This window comes from Pogoniulus pusillus, chromosome 37 (genome assembly GCF_015220805.1).
Source record: "Pogoniulus pusillus isolate bPogPus1 chromosome 37, bPogPus1.pri, whole genome shotgun sequence".
NCBI lineage: Eukaryota > Metazoa > Chordata > Aves > Piciformes > Lybiidae > Pogoniulus > Pogoniulus pusillus.
In genome coordinates this window covers 2,308,984-2,332,096 of record NC_087300.1, presented here as the reverse complement: position 1 = coordinate 2,332,096, position 23,113 = coordinate 2,308,984, and the positions used below count along the sequence as shown (strand labels likewise).

The following is a 23,113-nucleotide window of genomic DNA, read 5'->3' as shown; positions in this document are numbered from 1 at the left end:
CCCGGTCTCCAGGAGCGACCCTGGGCTCCGGAGAGAGGCTGGGCGGGTCGGTCCCCGGGAGCTGATGGAGCTTTCCCGTTGACCCTGGCAGCGAACAGAGGCGGCAGTGGTGGGTGGGTCTGTTCCCGGGGGCTGTCCTTCTTGACGGTGCCTTCTGATTGATCCCGGCAGCGAGCGGCGGCGGCGGCGGCGGCGGCGGGAGCGATGGAGATGCAGTCGTACTACACCAAGCTGCTGGGAGAGCTCAACGAGCAGCGCAAAAGAGACTTCTTCTGTGACTGCAGCATCATCGTGGAGGGGAGGATCTTCAAAGCGCACAAAAACATTCTGTTTGCCAACAGCGGCTACTTCCGAGCCCTGCTGATTCACTACATCCAAGACAGCGGACGCCACAGCACCGCCTCCCTGGACATTGTCACCTCGGAGGCTTTCTCCATCATCCTCGATTTCCTTTATTCTGGGAAGCTAGATCTCTGTGGGGAGAACGTTATCGAGGTGATGTCTGCAGCTAGCTACCTGCAGATGACCGATGTGGTCAACTTCTGCAAAGCATACATAAGGTCCTCGCTAGATATCTGCAGGAAAATAGAAAGAGAAGCTGCGTTGTACCAGGCCGACAGTGGGAGCGCTGGCTCTGCCAGAGAGGGCACCTCCTACAGCTCCAAGAGCCACTGCTCTGCCTCTTCCCTGCAGGAAAAGGAAAGGATTTCGGCTTGCCAAAGGGATCCTCCCTGCGGGGAGTGCAGCAGCTGCCACCCGCTGGAGCTGGTGGTCAGAGACCCTGCGGGCAGCGGCTCCCCGTCCGATGCTAATTCGTCGCTGCCCAAAGCGGTGGAACCCAAAGTAGAGTTCGACGCTGAGGAGGTGGAGGTGGAAGTCGGCGATCGGCTGCCCCAGTACCCCACGCCGCTGTCCCTCGAGCAGATGGAGGAGGGGCTGCACGGAGGGCAGGCCGTGGACCTGGCCTGCAATAACTATCACATGAAACAGTTCCTAGAGGCCCTGCTGCGCAACAGCTCAGCTCAGAGAAAGGATGATGTGGTGCATCACCTTGTCCGGGGCTTTGAGGGTAGGCCAGAGGATGCAGGGGTAGCCATGAGTTCCATGATGGACATTCACAGCGACTGGTATGGTGAGGACACAGGTGAGAGGACTCTGGGGGGGTGCAGTCTGTGTAACCGAGGGGAAAACCCACTCAGCTGTGCCACTGCCTTTGTTACTCTTCCCTCTTGTTCAGGGCTCTGTTGCTGACTATTATGCCTTAGCCAAATAAAGGATTGTTCTGGACATCCAAAGCTGTACTCATTTGTTCAGTGCAGCATGTGGCAGGTAAGGATTCCTAACAGCTTCTTACAGCCTCTTTGAAACGGGTCCTGCAGCTTGGGCTTGGTGACACTGCTGTAATAAAACTCCTCTGGGACCTTCTTGAGTGGCAGGTGAAGATTTGGAAGGTTATGAGAGGGAGAAGGGTTTTTTTTTCTGTGTGGTGGAAAGAGCAACTGAGCTGCCACGAGAGGGATCTGCTGTGGAGCCTGCCAGAGCACAGCAACTCGTTCCACTGGAGCTCCTGCCAGCACCTCAGCTGCTGGAGGGTATCTGCTGATGCTTTCAACTTCAAAAAGGCAGAAATTGGGTTTATTTGGTACCAGGTGATACTTAGAAATTCTTTAAGGGCTTTAAGCTCTGTGGTGTTGATAAAGACAAGGCTTAGCTTTTTCCCTCCAGAGGCAGAGTGGTTTTTCAGCTGCTGCTCTGCTCAGCCCAGGCCCCGTGCTGGGATGTGTCAAGCCAGCAGGAATATCTCCTAGCAGCAGTGTCAGGGACCTGGAGGAGAAGATCACATCCACACACACGTTTCCTGAAGTGGACAATTAAGGTTCTGGGCATTGTGTCTGGTGGTGGTAGCATGGCACACAGTTTGTCCCATCCAAACTGCCTCGTGGAGATGAGAGGTGGCTCTGCAAGTGCCATCAGGATGGGAGAGAGAGAATGGTGCAGGCAACAGAGAAGAAATGTGTCACTCATTCTAGCTAGCAAGCATCATCTGGTGATGGAATCAAAGAGTGGTTTGGGTTGGAAGGGCCCTTAAAGATCATCTAGTTCCAATCCCCCTGCTATGGACACCTTCCACTAGACCAGGTTGCTGAAGGCTCATGTCATGCATGCATCATGTTCATGTCAAGCATGCATCTGTGATCTTCAAGCCAATCAACCCCAATGTTCTCTCTCACTGCTTTAAAATCAGGCCTCTGGTAGAATCACAAAGCCAGCCTTAAAGTCCCCAAACCCCTGAGGCTGCCCCAGCTTACACCTGTGGATTGTGGTGTGCAGCAGGGCAGGAGCATCTCACACACAAACTTTGCTTCCCTCCTCTCTTAAAGTCTTCAGCCTGTCAATGAGTCACTGGGAGGGAAATGCTGCTAGAAATTGATAGAGACCTCCAGGGGTTGAGACAAGGCAGCAGGAATTGAGAGTGTTGAGCAGAATGGGACTCTCTTCTCTGCTTGTGGTGGTCCTGCTGCTTCCACAAGACACCTGGAGTGAGAAATAGGCCTGAGAAAGGTTCTCCTGCATGCAGCCTGACAGGTGAGATCAATGCCACTTATTTCCAAGTGTCCAGCAGTGCTCCAATCATCCTGGTCCCCTTCACAGCTCTCTCTGTGTGTGTGTGTGTGAACAGGCAGCTCTGGAGAGCCTGGAAGCAAAGGAGGTCCAAGAAGTGCTTTTCTCCTTCTAAATGGATCTCTAAGTGCCCAGCAGAAATTAGCAACCCCTCATGAAGGTGCAGAGTTGAGGGAGATTGATTTCACCCCCACCTTAAGGTCACTCCCTTTTAACTGAGCCTGGGTTGGCCAAAGCTGAGCAGAAGGAATGTTCTGCAGCCACACCTACTTTGGTGCAACTCCAGGAGCTCAAGGCTCGGTCTGGAAACACTTCCCTGAGTCAGAGAGGGCTGAACTTGGAGTAGAATATCTCAACCTTTTGTGCTGGAGAGGGGAGGCTGAGTCTGGGCTGCTGCTGCTGCTGCTGCTGCTGCAGTAAAACTTGGCAGGAGCCCTGGGTCTGTAAAATGTGAGCTTCCAACTCAAGCCTCTCCTTTTCTTGCACCCAACTCCCTGCATCAGATACTGCTGCTGGACCCGAGGGAAAGTGGCACTAGCAAGTGGAGCCCTTCAGCCTCTGGATTCCAGCAGAAAGGCTCAAAGGAATGGCAGCAGAAACAAGGGCTTGCATTTCCAGGTGGCTTCCCCACGTTCAGTTGAGGCACTCTGGAGGAGCAGATGGGAAATGTTTGTTCTGCCTGTGGCTGGTGTTGAAGGTTTTCGTTTCTGGTGCAGTTTGTGGCTGATGGTGTCTTAGAAAGTCTCCTGCTTGCCTCTGTGACAGTGCAGAGACCCCAGTGAGCGACAGGCTGGACGTGAGGAGCAATCTCTTTGCTGCAAGAGTGGTCAGGGCACTGGAACAGGCTGCCCAGGGAGGTGCTGGAGCCCCCATCCCTGAGGGTGTGCAAGAACTGAGGTGTGGCACTTCGGGACATGGTTCAGTGGCTGTGGAGGTGTTAGGTTGAAGGTTGCCTTTGATCCTAGAGGTCTTTTCTAACCTTAAGGGCTCTACACTGTTCTGGCACTTGAGCAGCTTCTTAAAATAAACCTGGTTTGGTTTTCTGTGGTGAGGCAGCTCCCTTAGGCTGTCAGCAGCGTGGGCACAGGCAGGACCTGATCTCCTGCGGCAGTGCCAAGCTGTCTCCTGAAATTACACACCCAGGGGAGCCAGGCAGGGGAGAGCACCGACTGCAGGTGCTTTAGCTACGAAGTGACCTGCCCCTGCAGGAGGGTGTGTGGCCATGGCCCTCAGGACCTGGTTTAAAGCCCATGATGGCCTCAACCGTTGGACTGGGTGACCTCAGAGAGACCTTGTCCTGCCTGCAGCTGGCAGCGAGCAGGACGAGAAGCCAACAGGGCTGGCGCTGGTGCCCTGCCTGACCTAACTGCCTGTGTTTTCTCCCCCCCACCCCACCCCCAAAGGTGACGTGCTGGTGGTGCCCATCAAGCTCCACAAGTGCCCGTTCTGCCCCTACACGGCGAAGCAGAAGGGGATCCTGAAGCGGCACATCCGCTCCCACACCGGGGAGAGGCCATACCCCTGCGAGACCTGCGGCAAGCGCTTCACCCGCCAGGAGCACCTCCGCAGCCATGCCCTCAGCGTAAGCCCCCAGGAGCAGTGCCAGCTTTGGGGCTGGCTTCGGTGTCCCTCGGTACTGGGCGTGGGGGGAGGCCATGCCTCGGGCGTGATGTTCAGTGCAGGAGAGATGTGGAGCGGGGCCAGAGGGAGGGCAGTGAGGCTGGGGAGGGGTCTGGAGGGTAAAGCTCTCCTCATCGGGCAGTGCTCCACTCCCCTCATCCTCCTCATATCACTGCCTTGGACTCTCTCCAGCCGCTCCCTGTCCCTCTTCAACTGGGGAGCCCAAACTTGAAGGCAGTACTCAAGGTGAGGTCCCACCAGGGCAGAGCAGAGGCAGGGGGGAGAACCTCCCTCCGCCTGCTTTCCTGTCCTCTATTTATCCAAAGCAGGACCCCAGAAAGAGTTAACCCAGAGGGCAGATTTCCCTCCTCACCACAGCCTTTCCTTGCTGCCTCCAGGTGCACCGCTCCAACAAGCCAATCATCTGCAAGGGCTGCAGGAGGACCTTCACCAGCAGCCTGTCCCCGGGGCTGCGCCGCTTCGGCTTGTGCGACAGCTGCACCTGCGTCACCACCACCCACGAGGACCCCATGCCCATCAACCTCAGCCTCGTGGAGCCTTCAGCAGAAGGCCAGGAGAAGGGGGAGGCTGACAACGACTGGCCCATCTATGTGGAGTCTGGAGAGGAAAACGATGCAGCTGATGATGATGACGACGATGATGATGATGATGGGGATGACAAGCAGGAGATCCACAGGAGCTTATCGGACCGAGAGACGCTGATGTAGCAGTGAGAGCAGAGTGGGAGCTCTGTTCAAGCCAGCTTGTGAGACTCAGCTGGATTTGGTTACTCCATTTGGGGCTTTTGGCTTTGGGGTTTGGGTTTTTTTTTAACACAAGAATGGAATTTTTGGTACTTTGAAGTTTGGGGGTTTGGGGTTTTGGTTTGTTTGTTTGTTTTTTTTTACCAGTGCTGTGCACCAGAAATCTGTGGAAAACCTTTTGGTGGTGCTGGGAGGGAGGGGAAAGGGTCACAGAGGGGGAAGGGTCATAGAAGTTGTACTCCAGCAGCTTCCTGTGGTGTCTCTGCCTCCTCGTTTTGGTTGTACAAGTGGAAGGTCCCCATTGGTTTGCTGACAGGGTTCTTCCTGCCGTGGTCCTCAGTCCTTGATCTGAAAGGGACACCAGGTGAAGATGGCAGTAAGGGGACACCAAGTTCTCTGAGAAGATGGCATTGAGGGGACACCAGCTCCTGAGAAGGTGGCATTGAGGGGACACCAGCTCCTCTGAGAAGATGGCATTGAGAGGACACCAGCTCCTCTGAGAAGATGGCATTGAGGGGACACCAGCTCCTCTGAGAAGGTGGCATTGAGGGGACACCAGCTCCTCTGAGAAGATGGCATTGAGAGGACACCAGCTCCTCTGAGAAGATGGCATTGAGGGGACACCAGCTCCTCTGAGAAGATGGCATTGAGGGGACACCAGCTCCTCTGAGAAGATGGCACTGAGGGGACACCAGCTCCTCTGAGAAGATGGCATTGAGGGGACACCAGCTCCTGAGAAGATGGCATTGAGAGGACACCAGCTCCTGAGAAGATGGCATTGAGGGGACACCAGCTCCTGAGAAGATGGCATTGAGGGGACACCAGCTCCTCTGAGAAGATGGCATTGAGAGGACACCAGCTCCTCTGAGAAGATGGCATTTAACCCCCTGTAGTTTTTATCCATGACCTTGAGACTTTTCTATCCTAAGTTACGACCTTTCCATATGAGGTTCTTTAAACCTGGGGTGTTGGCCTGGGCTGGATTTGACCTGCAGCCCAGGGCAGACAAACCAGGCTGCCACAAATCTGCTGCTGCTGCAAGCAGAGACAGGGAGAACAAATGTTTGTTTCTTCAGGTGTCCTTAAGTGCAGGTATTTAGGGAAGAAGCTTCTTTGTCTCGATTGTTTTCACTGCATCTTGGGCTAGAGCTCTTCAGATGTGTCTTTAGTGTCACTTAGACCTTAGCAGTCTTGGCTCAAGAAGCCTGAAGCACACTCTAAGGGTGCCTGGTGTCCTGCTCTCTCAGTTCATTCTGCCCACTCCTCTTCAGTTGTTTTACAGTCCAAGTTGGGAGCTGCCAATCAGACGAGTTGGGAATTCTGACTCTGCTGGATTCCAGAGCCAGATTCCCAGGTGAAGCTCAATGTGAGCTGTGCAGAGGAAACAGCTCTGCAATCCCTTTTGGAAGCAGCTGGGTAGGAGATCTCAGACCTTTTTATCAGCCTCTTGGTGTGCAAATCCTTTCCTTGCTCTCTTGCTGTGTTCTCCTCTAGTCCTTGGTGATCCTTCTCCTGGTGGTTGTGGATTTATCCAAGCACTGATTGGTTCTGTTGGGGGGGGGGGGGTTGATTAAGCCTCAGCAGGCACCTCCTGGGGTGGTTGGGGGTTTTATTTTGCTGGGATGGTTAAAGTTTGACTTTGAAAGGAGGTGAGCTCCTTTTATATCTATATATATGTATTTGTTTTACCTTTCTGGTAGCAAACTGATAGAAAAGAAGCTAGGGAGAAACTGCATCACCAACAGAAATCCTGTAGCCTCCTGTTTCCTGATGGAGACAAAACTGAACTACACTGTGAAATGTGACTGTTAAAGCTTCTCTGCTCTCTCCCTCATCAGTGTAGCATCAAAAGGCAAACTCTGCGAGTCCTTCTAGCTGGGCTAGGGGCTGGGTCAGAAGCCTGCAGGCAGACAAAGGCTGAGCAGTTCCTCCCACTTAGCCAGGCAGTGCTTCTTGAGCTGCTTAGTGGAAAGACTCTTTTCTTCCCCACCTGGCAAACATTAGATGGAGCCCCAGAAGCAGAGAGCCCTCTGATGGAACCCACTTTAGTGTTCTGCAAGCTTTGTGCTTTTCTTTTACGTGCTGAAAGAGACGAAAAAGAGCAGTTCAGCTTCTCTGCCTGCTTCATCCCACAGCAAAACACTTGTCCCAGAGTGATGCAGCCCAGAAGGCAAAACCTGTCCCAGGCTGCAGCAAAAGGAGTGTGGCTAACAGGGCAAGAAAAGAGATGCTGCCCCTTGACTCTGCTCTGCTGAGACCTCACCTCCAATCCTGCCTTCAGTTCTGGTGTCCTCAGCTTAAGGAGGACACAGAGCTGCTGGAGTGAGTCCAGAGGAAGGCCCTAAAGATAATCCAAAGTCTGAAGTACCTCTGCAGGCTGAGGGAGCTGGGGGTGTTCAGCCTGGAGAGGAGAAGACTCTGGGGAGACCTTAAAGCTGCCTTCCAGTACCCACAGGAAGGCTCATGAAGGTGTTTGGTCATTTTCTGGTCGTTCTAGCAGTAAATAATTGGCTGTAAGAGCACGGATCTGGCTGGTGCACACAGCTGAGCTGTCAGGGGATGCAGCTTCTGCATCCTGGCCGAGCAGGGATGCAGGGGTAGGGTCTGGCCAGCTCTGAAACTCTGAGGTCATTCAGAGCAGGGAAAATGAACCTCTTGTGAAAGCGTCTAAGAGCTGCAGAGCCTTTCAGTGATCTTTTTCCCCCCCTTCAAGCTGCTTCCTTTGCTCTTAGAGATTGTTCTTGTGTGTCTTGTGCATAGAGGATGGAGCTGTGTTAAGGTCTGTGTAGTGTGGGGGGAGGGCAGGGGTGGGGGTGGGTGTTCACTGCTCACGTTGCTGACCCCAAGGGACCAGCACAGTGAGCTGTTTGCTGTGGAAGTGTCATTTTTGTGCTGCTTTGTTTGCAATGGAGTCCTTCAGCCGTGGTGTTTAGGAGGGGCTGTAGCTGCTCCACCTTCTCGTGGCCAGATGTTCATTGAGACTCTGTGTGCTGTGCTTTTCTTCCACTGGCTTGTTATTTTGGGGGGGTTGGGGGGGTGGGGGGTGGGGTGCAAGACTCTGTAAGCCTTCCAGATGTGGTCGTTGCATTTCCCTGATGTTTTGTAAGGCAGTTTCATAACTCAAGTCCTTCACTCTGGTTTCAGAGATGGATTTGTTACATCTGCACACAAAGGGCAGTGCTGTTGGTGGAAGTGACTGGAACTCTGCAGCTGCAGTCGGGAGCATTCTGCAGCTTCCCCCCCCCTTTATTCCTGCATTGTCTAGAAAATAAAACTCCTCTGAGAGGGTTACTTTGATTTTCTGCATCTTCTCCTCTTCCTCCTTTATTAGTGCTGTTGTTATCATCATCATCATCATCATCATCATCATCATCATTATTATTGGTGTTATTATTGGTGTTGGTGTTAATAATTATTATTGTATATATTCTATATTTATTAACAGCAACATTATTAGTATTAATAACTAATATTAATATCATTGCTAGTATTATTTATTAACATTTACTACTTGTAATTATTAATTATTTTGATAACGATGCCATTTATAATTATTATTTCATATGTTTTATATTCTTATTAATGGTATCAATATTCATTTTATATAAATAATATTATTAGTATTAATTACATTACTATTGCTAATAGTAATTAATTATTACTTAACGTTATTATTTATTATTAATTATACTGTCATTATTGTAGTATATTAATATACTATAGTAGTATATTATTAACATAGTGTTAAATTAATAATATATAATTAATAAATGTTAATGATATATAATTAATATTATATTAATTAATAATACATATTTAATAATATATATATAATTAGTAAATATTAATAAATAATAACTACGTGGTCTATTATATATATTAAATAACTACATATTATATAATATATATTATTGCATTATATATCTATAATGTATTAATTAATGTTATGTAATAATTATTATTAAATAAGGTAATAATTATATACTATATCACATATTATGCATTCTATATTATGTAATATCTAAATTAATGTATTATGTAATAATTACTATTAAATAGGGTAATAATTACATATTTTATCATACATTAATGCATTATATATTAGATAATATCTAAATTAATATATTATGTAATAATTACTATTAAATAGGGTAATAATTATGTATTCTATCATATATCATTGCATTATATATTAGATAATATTTAAATTAATATATTATGTAATAATTACTATTAAATAGGGTAATAATTATGTATTGTTATTGCCTTATATATTATTACATAGCATATAATCGACTATATAATATATTAATATTATAATTATTGTTATTGCTAATAACAATTATATCTTATATATTATATGAATGACTAATAAATAGATACAAATAGATAATATAATAATTATACACTATATAATATTTATTTTTCATACATATTATATATAAATTAATATATATCAATGATGATAATTATAATAATGATTTTCTGTTATATAAATAATGATTATTGATATATTATAAACTAATCTATATGATTATTTATCATGATTATTAATATATTATAAGTATATAATATACAAATATTATGTATATTATATAAATATATATATTATATATATTATATTATACAAATATTTATATATTATATATATTATATAATGTATAAACACTAATATATTATATATAAATATATAATATATAAAATTTAATATAATAAATATTAAATAATTTATGATTATTTATATATTATAAACTAATCTATAGTAGTAATAATAACAACAACAACTGAAGTGCCACAGCTCAAAGACTGACATCTATTGACCCACAAGGCTCATCTGTTGAGGCTGCAGTGGATGAGAGTCCAGCCCAGAGCCCCAAAGCTGCTGCAGGCAGTGGAACATCTCCTGTTCTAATGTGTGTGCTGGATCTGGAAATGTCTTTAATGAGCAAATGTAAACAGCAGGAATTTTAATCCACCCTCTTGCAAAAAAAAGAAACCAACCAGCCCCAAAAACCCATCAGGAAATGTTGCTTTTGAAATGGGTTACACTTCTTACGGGGAGAGTCATTTTCTTGAGAACATTTTGCTTGGTTAAAAGCTTTTGAGAGACTTTCTGGGCCATAAATATCACAATTCCTCCTTTATTTTTTTAGTAGCTCTTAGGCAAGTTGCTAATTGTTCCATGTCAGGGAACCTTTCTGTGCAGCAGGACTTAATGCCTTGAGGAATACAAAGTATGCAAGATAAGAGCAGATCCCTGTCGTGATGAAAGAGCTTTTAAAGTTCCACAGAGGTGGTTTGGAGATAGGGGAACAAGCAAGACACTCAAAATGGATTATGAACAGGTTGTCCAGGGAGGTGGTGGAAGCCTCATCCCTGGAGGTTTTTTAAGGCCAGAGTGGATGAGGCTCTGAGTGACCTGATCTAGTGTGAGGTGTCCCTGCCCATGCCAGGGGAGCTGGAGCTGGATGACCCTTGAGGTCCCTTCCAGCCCTGACAATTCTATGATTCTATTCTGTGATTTGAAAAAGGAGATGACATTTTTCATCTAATACACTGCCAGCTTCTATCTGGCTTCAGCTTGTTTGCCTTGCCAGCACCTTCCCTCTCAGCACCTTCCCTCTCAGCACCTTCCCTCTCAGCACCTTCCCTCTCAGCACCTTCCCTCTCAGCACCTTCCCTCTCAGCATCTTCCCTCTCAGCATCTTCCCTCTCAGCACCTTCCCTCTCAGCACCTTCCCTCTCAGCACCTTCCCTCTCAGCACCTTCCCTCTCAGCATCTTTCCCCTGCTGAAGCCATTCCTGTAGTCCTCTTCACCAAGATCCTGGTTTGGACCCGTCCCTGCAAGAAGGATATTGAGAGGCTGGAGCAGGGCAAGAAAGTTGGGGAAGGGTCTGAAGTAGAACAGCTGAGGGGGCTGGAGGTGTTCAGCCTGGAGAAAAGGAGGCTGAGGGGAGACCTTCTGGCTCTCTACAGCTCCCTGAGAGGAGGTTGAAGCTGGGTGGGGGTCATCTCTTCCCCTTAGTGACAACAGACAGGATGAGAGGACACAGCCTGAAGGTACCTCAGGGATGTTTAGGTTAGGTATTAGGAAAAACTTCTTCACTGACAGGGTTGTCAAGGCCTGGATCAGGCTGCCCAGGGCAGCAGCTGAGTCACCACCCCTGGAAGTGCTCAATAAACCACAGAGATATGGTGCTGAGGGACCTGGTTTGGTGCTGAGGGACCTGGTGTGGCGCTGGCTTGGAAGTCTTGGGTTAATGCATGGACCCAGCAACCTTGGAGGTCTTTCCCAACCTTTGTGATTCTGAACCAGCACAAAATCAGTCCTTGTGCAATGCAAGAACCAGAGCTTGCTGTGTCCTTTCCCAGCAGCGGGAGCAGAGTCCTGGGTAAGGTTTCTGAAGCACTCCAAGTAGAGCACTTGCAACATCACTGAAAGTTCTAACCAAGCTCCTCGAGATACCACTGCATGGCTTTGTGCTTGGCTTCTCAAATTCTATTGCCTGCTTCTAGCAGATGGAGAACCCTCGAGGTCCTATTTATAGTGATAGCAACCACCAAGTAGAGCATTCTCCATCACCTGGCAAGTCAGCTGAGTCCAAGAGAGCAAATTCCTGCTAGGAGTTCTTGTCAAAAGGAAGTTTTTCAGCAGGTGAAATAATTTAGGATAGGATAGGCATGTTGGAAGAGACCTCCAAGCTCACCCAGCCCAGGCCAAGCAACCAGACCATGGCACTAAGTGCCCCAGCCAGGCTGGGCTACAACACCTCCAGACACGGCCACTCCACCACCTCCCTGGGCAGCCCATTCCAATGCCAATCACTCTCTCTGACAACAACTTCCTCCTAACAGCCAGCCTAGACCTGCCCCTGGCACAACTTGAGGCTGTGTTCCCTTGTTCTGTCCCTGGCTGCCTGGCAGCAGAGCCCAACCCCACCTGGCTACAGCCTCCCTGCAGGCAGCTGCAGGCAGCAATCAGCTCTGCCCTGAGCCTCCTCTGCTGCAGGCTGCACCCCCCCAGCTCCCTCAGCCTCTCCTCACAGGGCTGTGCTCCAGCAGTGGGACAGGGCTGGAAAAAGCTGTTGGGTTGTAGGTGGCATCAGGCTGAGATGCTTCCAGTTGATCATTAACACCATTACCCAGCAAGCTGAAAAGATGAATGTAAAAGCCTCTGTGAATTCCAATGGCTTCCCTGTTCCAGAATGGTTAAACTGGGCAGGTAGAACATGGAGTCCTACCAGCAGAATGGGTTCTCCTGAAAGATCTTAAAGCCTGATCTGAATGGAGATGGACTCCTCAACCCCTTGGGTGTTCAGTGAAAAGGGAGAACAGAGCTGGTGACAAGAAAAAAATGTTACAAGGTAAATGGAGATGAATCAACCACAAATGTAGATAGAGTCATAGAATCAAGCAGGTTGGAAGAGAGCTCCAAGCTCCCCCAGCCCAACCTAGCATGCAGCCCTGGCCAAGCAACCAGACCATGGCACTGAGTACCTCATCCAGGCTGTTCTTGAACACCTCCAGGCACGGTGACTCCACCACCTCCCTGGGCAGCCCATTCCAATGCCAACAACTTCCTCCTAACATCCAGCCTGACCCTGCCCTGGCACAGCTTGAGGCTGCGTCCCACTCAGCCAATGTCTCTAACGATTAAAGAGCCTTTAGGTGTCTATCCCACTCTTGCTTCAGTGGGGAAAGGAGTGAAAATGGTTTCAAGATGGAAAGGCAGAAGCTGTTGTAAGGGAGGGTTAGGAAGGACACAAAGGCTGCGGTAGAATGGCCTCCCATTGGAAAGCAGGGATTTACGGGCAGTAAGTGGGGCGTCAAGAGCACAGAAAACACCCTGGTGGCAAGAGGAGGAAGGAGAAAGACACCAAACTTCGGGCGAGAGAAGGTGAGCGGCTCAGGTGCTGGGTTTCAGAGGGTTGTTTTAATTCGGAAGCTAACAAATACGAACAGGTTAAAAAAAAAACCATGTTCCACGTCCTTTGGAGCCAGCTGCAGGCGCCTTGAGGAAGGATTTGGGTCATCCAGGCCCCTGCTAGAGATAAAGGTGTGAGAAGGCAGCATCTGGGGCACCACCGCATCCCCTCCCGGGCAGGCTTGCGGGTGCGGGAAGCGGCGAGGAGCCCCGGGTGCGGGGCGGGCAGCGGAGGCAGCCGCTGGGCTGCGCCTGCAATCGGTGCGTTGCCCCTTTAATTGTGTCCCCAGCCCTCGGGCGGCTCTGTCCAACGCCCACGTCAGCAAATACCTTTTGTTTCTCTCACGTTCGGGCTTGCAGGGCTCGGGGCTGCGGGACCAACGCGGAGTCGCCTTCAGCCACCGTCAGCCCCGACGCGGGGCCGGGGACCCCCGCATCCACCGCCCGCTGCCGAGGCTCCGCCACCGTCGCCCGCAAGCACCCAGCCGGTGAGTGGCGGCTCGACGCGGCGGCGAGGCCGGGCTGGGCGTTGGGATTGGGGCGGAAACGGCCCCGGAGCCAGCCTGGCTGCGAGGAGCCGCCATGGGCGACCCCGGGCTCCGTAGCCTAGGAGGGCGCCGGGGCCCTTTGGCACCGGGACGCGTTAGCGGCGTCCCGCCGGCGGCTGCCCCTCGGAGCCGGTGGTTCGCGGGGCTGCAGCGCGTCCTAGGCGGGCGCCATTTGCAGCCCCGGGCGCGGCAACAAAGGGCTGCGCGGAGCGGCGGCGGGCGGCGGGGGCGCGGCGAGCGGGGCCGCGCAGGGGGCGGCTGGGGCGCTGCCAGCGCGGGGAGGCGGCGGGAGCGGGGGCGGCTTGGGCTACGCCGGGCACCCGGTACCGGGCACTGGCGGCGGCAGCGTGTCGGGCTGCTGCGGCGGCCGGGGCTTGTGCTGTGGCGGGCGGCTGCGGGCTGCACGCCCGGCTCGGTTTTACCGGGCCCGGCGAAGGGGAACGGAGCCGCCAGAGCCCTGGCGGGCGTGGGCACTGCGGACCCCTCGGCGGGAGCGGGGGCGGCGCTGGCAGCCCCGGGGCTGGGAAGTGCCTCCGCGCTGTTACGGGCGGGCCCGGTGCCGTCGGGCGTCCCGGGGCTCCCCGGGGCCGAGCGACCAATTCGGGCGGACGGGCGGGTGAGTGACAGCCGCCTCGGCCAATGCCGGCGCAGCCCGGGCCGGGCGGGCGCTGCCGCCGAGTCCCGTTTCTGGTGCCTTCGGCGGCGGGGGCGTGAGCCCTGCCCGAGCGGGGCGAGGCGGTAAGGGCTGTCGAAGGCGCGGACGCGGAGCTCAGCCGGGCTGCGGGGGCTGTCCGAGGAGAGCGCAGCCGGCCCGGCAGCCCTGGGCCGGAGATGCCCGGAGCTGCGGCACACGTGTCCGTGCCAACAGGCGGTGTGCGGAGGGCTGCTTCGCCCTGCTCTCCGTCTCGGACCTAGAAGGTGTGGCGGTGTCTCTTGTCATTTAAACTGAGTCCGGCAGATGAGATTAGCCTGCCCGAGCTGGCGCTTACCGACTCCGCTGCGCGACGCTCAGGAGTCTCCTTTGAATTTGTCTCGCAGAGCGAAGCTTCCTTCGCCTCTCCTTCTGGAATGGAGATTTCTTCCCACCAGTTCCACCTCTTGCAGCAACTGAATGAGCAGCGCAGGCAAGATCTGTTCTGTGACTGCAACATCCTGGTGGAGGGGAAGGTCTTCAAGGCCCATCGCAATGTGCTGTTTGCCAGCAGCGGCTACTTCAAGATGCTCCTCTCGCAGGGCTCGAAGGAGACCACCCAGCCCACCACGGCCACCTTCCAGGCCTTTTCTCCCGACACCTTTACGGTCATCCTGGATTTCGTCTACTCGGGCAAGCTGTCCCTCACGGGGCAGAACGTCATCGAGGTCATGTCGGCCGCCAGCTACCTGCAGATGACCGACGTCATCAGCGTCTGCAAGACCTTCATCAAGTCCTCGCTGGACATCAGCGAGAAGGAGAAGGATCGTTACTTCAGCCTCTCGGACAAAGAGGTCAACTCCAACGGCGTGGATCGGTCCTGCTTGTACGGCGCGGGCTGGAGGGCAGAGAGCAGCCCTCCGCGCCCGCACCTCAGTCCGGAGCAAGGGACATGTATGATGGGGGGCAACACCTGGAGCAATTTCAGCTACTACCCAGCCTCGCAGAGGAACGCCCAGCAGCAGCAGCAGCAGCAGCAGCTGTCCAAACACGAGCAGCGGCAGGACTCGGTGAAGAAGTCTCGGCACCTGGGCTTGCAGCAGCCCTCTGACATCCCTCACTACAAGTCCAGCAAGCTGGAGGACAGGGCTGCCGAGCCCGCGGGCCACATGGCGCAGCCCGAAGAGCAGGTGCCCATTGAAGCAGAGGTTGAGACTCCTCATGTGGGTTACCAGTACGGCCAAGGGGCAGAGGCCATGCCCAGGGGCTTGGCCGTGTCGCAGCAGGAGCACGAATCGCCTCGCTCGTCTGGCAAGGCCAAACCTGCCAAGCCAGAGGAGCAGTACGGGAGCATGCCCTCCATCCTGGGGGTGATGGGCAACTGGGCTGAAGGTGAGTGAGGGGCAGGGGCTGTGGGTGCACAGACAGCCTGTGTGAATCAGCTCTCCTGGGCTCTGCGGAGTGTGCCACCTGTGCTGCCCAGAAATGTCACCTCTGGGGAGTTTAACTCTTTTTGCTGTGGTTTTTTAGTAGCTGTGAATCAGTGAAGGCTCTGATTGATTGGGCAGCCTGCTCCAGGTGAAGATGAGCCAAGGGCTGGAGCAGCTCTGCTGTTAGGACAGGCTGAGGGAGCTGGGGGTGTTCAGCCTGGGGAAGAGAAGGCTCCAGGGGGACCTCAGAGCTGCCTTCCAATGCCTGAAGGGATCCTACGGGAAGGCTGCAGAGGGACTTTGCATGAGGCTGCCTGGCAATAAGTCAACGTAGATGAGCTCTATGCAAATATGCTCCCAGCTGTAGGTGTCAGCTGAAACTGGGTTGAAGCTGTCCAGAGCCTCATCCACCCTGGCCTTAAATGCCTCCAGGGATGAGGCTTCCAACACCTCCTTGGGCAACCCATTCCAGGCTCTTACCATCCTGGCCTGACTCAGGAGCAGTGTGGCCAGCAGGACAAGGGAGCTGCTTCTGCCCCTGTGCTCAGCACTGCTCAGGCCACACCTGCAGTGCTGTGTCCATTTTCTGGGTTCCTCAATTCAAGAGAGATGTTGAGGTGCTGGAAGGTGTTGAGAGGAGGGCAGCAAGGCTGGGGAGGGGCCTGGAGCACAGCCCTGTGAGGGGAGGCTGAGGGAGCTGGGTGTGAGTTGAAGCTGGGTTGAAGGTAAGAATATCCACCAGTATGCCATTCTGTCTGTCATTCTGTCTGTCATTCTGTCTCTTACTGGTGATGTTTCTAGCAGAGAGCAGCTCTGCTGTGAGCACAGGCTGAGGGAGCTGGGGGTGTTCAGCCTGGGGAAGAGAAGACTCCAGGGGGACTTCAGAGCTGCCTTTCAATGCCTGAAGGTATCCTACAGGGAGGCTGCAGAGAGACTTTTCATGAAGCTGTCTGGAGACAGCCCGAGGGGGAGTGGATTGAAGCTGAGGAAGAGCAGGGTTAGGCTGGAGCTGAGGAAGTTGTTCTTCAGTAGGAGGGTGGTGACAATAGAATGGACTGCCCAGGATGACCATGGATGCTTCCTCCCTGAGAGTGCTCAAGGCCAGGTTGGATGAGGCTTGGAGCAGCCATCTCAAGATGAGAGGTGTCCCTGCCTGTGGTGGGGAGGTTGGAGGAGATGATCTCTGAGGTCCTTTCCAACCTAAGCCATTCTGTGATTCCATGAAGAGCTCCCTGCTGACTGCAGGGAAATTGCTCTAGATGACCTTGAAAGGTCCCTTCCAGTCCATGATTCTGTGATTCTAGACCCAGCCTGTGAAAATACATCACCTTCAGTGTCTGCACAGCTTCAGCCCCCCACGTTTCAGCCCTCATCTTTTGGCATGTTCTTTGGGTCATTTTAATCCAGCCAATGCTCCACTCTTTCCCCTTTGTAGCATTGCTGTGTGCCTTACAGGAGCACAGAGGATTCTGTGCTTATATATATGTATTTAAAAGGGATTTGCTGTTCTAACTGCATCCATTGTCCTGCAGCATTTCATGGTGAGAGGAAGTGGCCTCAGGTTGCACCAGGGGAGATTTAGCTTGGACATCAGAAGAAACTTCTTCCCTGAAAGGGTTCTCAAAAGACTCTTAATAGGCTCCTCAGGGAGGTGGCTGAATTCCTAACCGTGGAGATGTTTAAAAGAGGCAAAAGTGTGATGCTGAGGGATGTGGTTTAGCACCAGGCTTGGTGGAGAGTGGTTGGAGATGATCTTAAAGGTCTTTTCCAACCAACATGATTCAATGATCCCATGACAGGTGAGGACTTCATTGCTTTTTGAGTCACACTGGTTTCTAACAGAGCCACCTCTGGGCTGCATTTGCAAGCTGGCTCCCTTTGCTGCTGCTCTGGTGAAACAGTACCAAGCCAAGAGTACAGCATGGCATGAAATGGCCTCAGGTTGCCCCAGGGGAGGTTTAGGTTGGGCATCAGAAGAAACTTCTTCACTGGAGGGGTTCTCAAAGGTTGGCACAGGCTGCCCAGCGAGGTGGCTGAATCCCCATCCCTGGAGGGGTTTAAAAGAGACAGAGATGTGGTGCTGAGGGCTATGGCTTGGCACTGGAAGGGTTCTCAAAGGTTGGCACAGGCTGCCCAGCGAGGTGGCTGAATCCCCATCCCTGGAGGGGTTTAAAAGAGGTAGAGATGTGGTGCTGAGGGCTATGGCTTGGCACTGGAAGGGTTCTCAAAGGTTGGCACAGGCTGCCCAGCGAGGTGGCTGAATCCCCATCCCTGGAGGGGTTTAAAAGCCACAGAGCTGTGGTGCTGAGGGCCATGGCTTGGCACCAGACCTGGCAGAGTTAGAGAATGGTTGGACTCTGATCTTAAAGGGCTTTGCCAACCAACACCATTCTAAGCCCTAGCTCAGGAGCCCAGGCACCTGCAGTGGCATCATCCCACGGTGCGGCCGAACTGAGCCCTCACCCCACATACCCTGTGGGCTCTGAGCTGGTGGCTCCTGCCCTCCATGCCCTCCCTGCCCTCCCTGCTGGCACCAGCCTTGGCAGGACTCTCTGCTTGGACTCGGTGACCTCAGGACGCCCTTCCCAGGCGAGGCGATTGGGTGATGGTGGTGCTGTAATCTCGTTCCCTGCCAGATGACCTGCCCAGGATGAGGTTCAAGTGCCCCTTCTGCACCCACGTGGTGAAGAGAAAGGCAGACCTGAAGCGTCACCTGCGCTGCCACACGGGAGAGAGGCCCTACCCCTGCGAGGCCTGCGGGAAGCGCTTCAGCCGCCTGGACCACCTCAGCAGCCACTTCCGAACGGTGAGTAGCAGCTCCTGGCACGGCCACAGGGGCAGCTGCCCGGGGGGGAAGCTGAGCTGCCTCCTGAGAGCACATCCACCTGGCTTGGGGGGATGTGAGTTAGTGTGACAGGCAGTGGCAGCGGGCAGTGGCCGTGGCACAGCAGTGTGCGCTTGTGGCCGAGAGGGACAGGGGGACCCTGGGGGGCGTTAGGAAGTGTCCAGCGGATGGAGAGAGCTTCTCCTCTGAGTCCAGCACTCCCCTGCCGGAGCAGGAGCATCCCATCTAGCTCAGGTCACACAGGAACACATCCAGACAGGCCCTGAAAGGCTCCAGAGGAGGCTCCACAACCTCTCTGATTCTGTGCTGAACAACTTCTTCCTCACCCCCAGCCTGGCTCTCCCCATTTCCAGCTTTGTTCCATCCCCCCCAGTCCTATCCCTACCTGACATCCAAAAAGTCCCTCCCCAGCTTTCCTGTAGCCCCCTTCGGATACTAAAAGGCCACAATAAGGTCACCTGGAAGCCTTCTCCTCAACAGCCCCAACTCAATCTCTCCTCTTCCTAATCTCCACTCTCAAGTTTCAATCCATCCCTTGACTTAACCACCCCAAGTCAAGGCTCTGGTGCTGCTCCAGACCTGCTGTTTGCTGCCCCAAGCCACGCTCCTTGGCCAGCACAGAATCATAGAATCAACCAGGTTGGAAGAGAGCTCCAAGCTCAGCCAGTCCAACCTAGCACCCAGCCCTAGCCACTCAACTAGACCATGGCACTAAGTGCCTCAGCCAGGCTTGGCTGCAACACCTCCAGCCACAGCCACTCCACCACCTCCCTGGGCAGCCCATTCCAGTGCCAATCACTCTCTCTGTGAAGAACTTCTTCCTAACATCCAGCCTAGACCTACCCCCACACAACTTGAGACTGTGTCCCCTTGTTCTATTGCTGGTTGCCTGGGAGAAGAGGCCACCCCCCACCTGGCTACAATGTCCCTTCAGGTAGTTGTAGACAGTAATAAGATCACCCCTGAGCCTCCTCTTCTGCAGGCTGCACACCCCCAGCTCCCTCAGCCTCTCCTCATAGGGTTTGTGTTCCAGGCCCCTCACCAGCTTTGTTGCCCTTCTCTGGACACCTTCCAGCACCTCAACATCTCTCTTGAATCGAGGGGCCCAGAACTGGACACAGCACTCAAGGTGTGGCCTGAGCAGTGCTGAGTACAGGGGCAGAATAACCTCCCTTGTCCTACTGGCCACACTGTTCCTGATGCAGGCCAGGATGCCATTGGCTCTCTTAGCCACCTGGGCACTGCTGCCTCATCTTCAGCCTACTATCTATCAGCACCCCCAGCTCCCTCTCTGCCTGGCTGCTCTCAGCCACTCAGTCCCCAGCCTATAGCACTGCTTGGGGTTGTTGTGGCCAAAGTGCAGAACCCTGCCCTTGGCCTTGTTCAGTCTCATCCCAAGGCCTCAGGAGTGTCTCCCTGTTGTGTCTTCCCCAGATCCACCAGGCCTGCAAGCCCATCTGCAGGAAGTGCAAGCGCCATGTGACCGAGCTGACGGGACAGGTGGTGCAGGAGGGCACCAGGCGCTACAGACTCTGCAACGAGTGCCTGGCCGAGGCGGGCATAGACAGCATCCGCATTGACTTGGAGGCTGAGGCGCCCCTGGAGTTCCCCCAGGAAGGGGACAAAGACTCCAGGTGGCACTATGGGGAAGACAACAAATCCGACGTGGAGATCGTGGAGGATGGCTCCACCGACTTGGTCATCCAGCAGGTGGATGACAGCGAGGATGAAGCAGAGGAAAAGGAAGTGAAGCCAAACATTAGGTAGCTGGGAGACGGCGCTCAGGAGTGAGTGGCAGAGGGAGAAATGTACTGTCCTTGACCGTCAGCCCTCCGCCAGCCTGCTCACCCTGGAGAGCCAGGCTGGGTCCTCTTGGACAGGTCCAGATTTGCATGGGTTTTTTTTTAATGGATGTGCCATGGAGTCCAGTCTGAGTTTGGTTTGGGGGTTTTCATTTTTGTTGTCATCAGAATACCCATCCCTGGCTTCTTTAGGAAGGGATCCGCCCTTGAGACAATGCAGGAACGAAGAGACTGAAGTGCTGCAAGGAGAATGTTTTATAGTAGTCCCTGAGTCGCTTCTCAGAACCTCTTTCCAAGGGGGTTGAGGTCTAAATGCTTCACAAGTCACACACAGTACTGTAAAGGGCCCAGGTCTGAAGCTGCAGAGATGTGGGGTTGTGTGTAATGCCATCTGGGGAGGATCATAGGATCAAGCAGGTTGGAAGAGAGCTCCAAGCTCAGCCAGCCCAGCCTAGCACCCAGCCCTGCCCAACTAACCAGACCATGGCACTAAGTGCCCCAGCCAGGCTTGGCTTCAACACCTCCAGCCACAGCCACTCCACCACCTCCCTGGGCAGCCCATTCCAATGCCAATCACTCTCTCTGCCAACAACTTCCTCCTAACATCCAGCCTCAACCTGCCCTGGCACAGCTTTAGACTCTCTCTCCTTGTTCTGTTGCTGCTTGCCTGGCAGCAGAGCCCAACCCCACCTGGCTACAGCCTCCCTGCAGGCAGCTGCAGACAGCAATGAGCTCTGCCCTGAGCCTCCTCTGCTGCAGGCTGCACCCCCCCAGCTCCCTCAGCCTCTCCTCACAGGGCTCTGCTCCAGCCCCTCTACAGCCTTGCTGCCCTTTGTGGCATTGCCCAGAAATAGGAATAGCTTCTCCCACATCTGTATATAAAGTAAACTTCTCTTCAGTGTTTAGAAATGAAGAGAATACCCCATGAAAATTCATGGCATCTTAGAATGCCAGGTTGGAAGAGACTCCCTCCAAAAGATTATCTGGGCTAACCTTAACCTTCCTGATATCATCATATTAGGATAAGGGTGGGGGGGTGGAAGGGCAGCTAATGAAGGAGAAGCATCAAAAATGCATCTGGGAAAAGAACCATTTCCTGGTGAAATGGGTTAGAGTAAGGAGAATACTGAGCAGGTCTTCCAAGGCTTCAAGGATCAGGGGGCTGCAGCACCTCTGCTCCCAGGACAGGCTGAGGGAGCTGGGGTTGTTCAGCCTGGAGAAAAGAAGGCTCCAGAGAGGCCTTAGAGCAGCCTACAAGCAGGCTTAGGCTACAAGCAGGCTGCAGAAGGACTGTTCCCAAAGGCCTGCAGGGAGAGGACAAGAGGCAATGGTTTGAAATGAGAGCAGAGCAGATTTGGATTAGATGTGTTCTGCACCAAGAGGGAGCTGGATCATTGTAGCTGGTTGCTCAGGGGCCCCATCCCTGGAGGTATTCCAGGTGAGGCTCTACAAGGCTCTGAGCAACCTGCTCCGGTGAGGGATGTCCCTGCTGAGTGCAGTGACTGCAGGGAGCGTGGAGTGGATGCCCTTTGGAGGTCCCTTCTAACCCAACCCATTCCATGACTCTGAATGCTGGTGCTAGGCAACACCTCTGAGAGGAGATGATCACAAATCTGGGTCCTTAATGGATGCTAGGAGCTAACTTAATTCATTCTGAAAGCTGGCAACTCAGACTGGGCTGTGTTTTAGTCTGCACTAGGAGAGCTGTGTCTAAGCCCTAGGAAAATGCTTCCTTCTTCTTTTAAACCTCTCCCAAAGTGCCAGACTGGTGTGACTGGGAGCCCTGCATGCACAGGGCAGTGCCAACGTGGAGGAAGCAATCCTCACAAGGTTACTTTAAACTGTTGCTTTCTCTTTGTCCATCGATTCAGTTGCCAGAGGCAGTGGCAGAATGATCTTGTGCAGCATTCTCTGCTCTGTCAGAAATGGAACTGAGGAGAGATCTTCCACCTGCAACCACTGACTGCTGCTCTTTCTTTGTACTCAGTTTCAAGCTGATGAGTTTTAGGATGGAGTTGGAATCAATTGATTCGTTCCCAAAGTCATGAGCAAACAGACCTTAACCACCTTCAGGCTGTGCTGTGTGAGATCAAGACCTGCTGGAAGTTCCAGACATCACCTTTGTATCATCTTAACCTACAGTTAGACCACAAGGGAGGAGATGGTTAATGGTGAAGGAAGTTTACTTGTGTGACAGCATCCCAGCACGGTGAGGGTTGGAAGGGACCTCTGGAGATCATCCAGTCCAACCCCCCCTGCTCAAGCAGGAGACCCCACAGCAGCTTGCCCAGGATCACAGTGGCCTGGTGGGGTTGGAATCTCTGAAGAGATGGAGACTCCACAACCTCTCTGGGCAGTCTGCTCCAGTCCCACTTGGTTGTGGTACTTAGAGAGTTTACCTTAAGCAGCACTGCAAACAGGAGAGGAGTAGGAGTGTGCACCTGGGGTGCTTTTGCTCTGCCTTTGCTTGGCCACACCTGAGTGTTTTTGCAGTCTCCATCCCTTGATCATGGAACTCAGTGGCTACAGGCTTAGAAAATTTGATCCTCCTCTCTCCTCCTCTCTCCTCCTCTCTCCTCCTCTCTCCTCCTCTCTCCTCCTCTCTCCTCCTCTCTCCTCCTCCTCTCTCCTCCTCCTCTCTCCTCCTCCTCTCTCTTCTCTTCTCTCTCCTCCTCCCTCCTCTCTCCTCCTCCTCTCTCCTCCTCCTCTCTCCTCCTCCTCTCTCCTCCTCCTCTCTCCTCCTCTCTCCTCCTCCTCTCTCCTCCTCCTCTCTCCTCCTCTCTCCTCCTCTCTCCTCCTCTCTCCTCCTCTCTCCTCCTCTCTCCTCCTCTCTCCTCCTCTCTCCTCCTCTCTCCTCCTCTCTCCTCCTCTCTCCTCCTCTCTCCTCCTCTCTCCTCCTCTCTCCTCCTCTCTCCTCCTCTCTGCT

At 52.8% G+C, this 23,113-nt stretch overlaps 2 protein-coding genes and 1 long non-coding RNA gene across 3 annotated transcripts; all 3 read left to right on the top strand.

Annotated features, from left to right (window-relative positions):
- The first annotated feature begins 176 nt into the window (after positions 1–176).
- Positions 177–5,152, top strand: ZBTB8B (zinc finger and BTB domain containing 8B). The gene is made up of 3 exons (XM_064172951.1): positions 177–1,144; positions 4,026–4,204; positions 4,641–5,152. Exons 1-3 carry the CDS (start codon positions 205–207, stop codon positions 4,968–4,970), a joined length of 1,449 nt encoding a protein of 482 aa, XP_064029021.1. The 5' UTR covers positions 177–204; the 3' UTR covers positions 4,971–5,152.
- A 59-nt stretch (positions 5,153–5,211) lies between these two features.
- Positions 5,212–8,303, top strand: LOC135191011 (uncharacterized). The gene is made up of 2 exons (XR_010308704.1): positions 5,212–6,422; positions 8,151–8,303. It is a non-coding gene; the product is annotated as an uncharacterized LOC135191011 (long non-coding RNA).
- A 4,775-nt stretch (positions 8,304–13,078) lies between these two features.
- ZBTB8A (zinc finger and BTB domain containing 8A) lies at positions 13,079–21,396 on the top strand. Its single transcript, XM_064172944.1, has 5 exons — positions 13,079–13,192; positions 13,292–13,419; positions 14,518–15,502; positions 18,177–18,346; positions 19,820–21,396. The coding sequence occupies exons 3-5, from the start codon at positions 14,548–14,550 to the stop codon at positions 20,150–20,152; spliced, it is 1,458 nt and encodes a 485-aa protein (XP_064029014.1). The 5' UTR covers positions 13,079–13,192; positions 13,292–13,419; positions 14,518–14,547; the 3' UTR covers positions 20,153–21,396.
- The last annotated feature ends 1,717 nt before the right edge of the window (positions 21,397–23,113 follow it).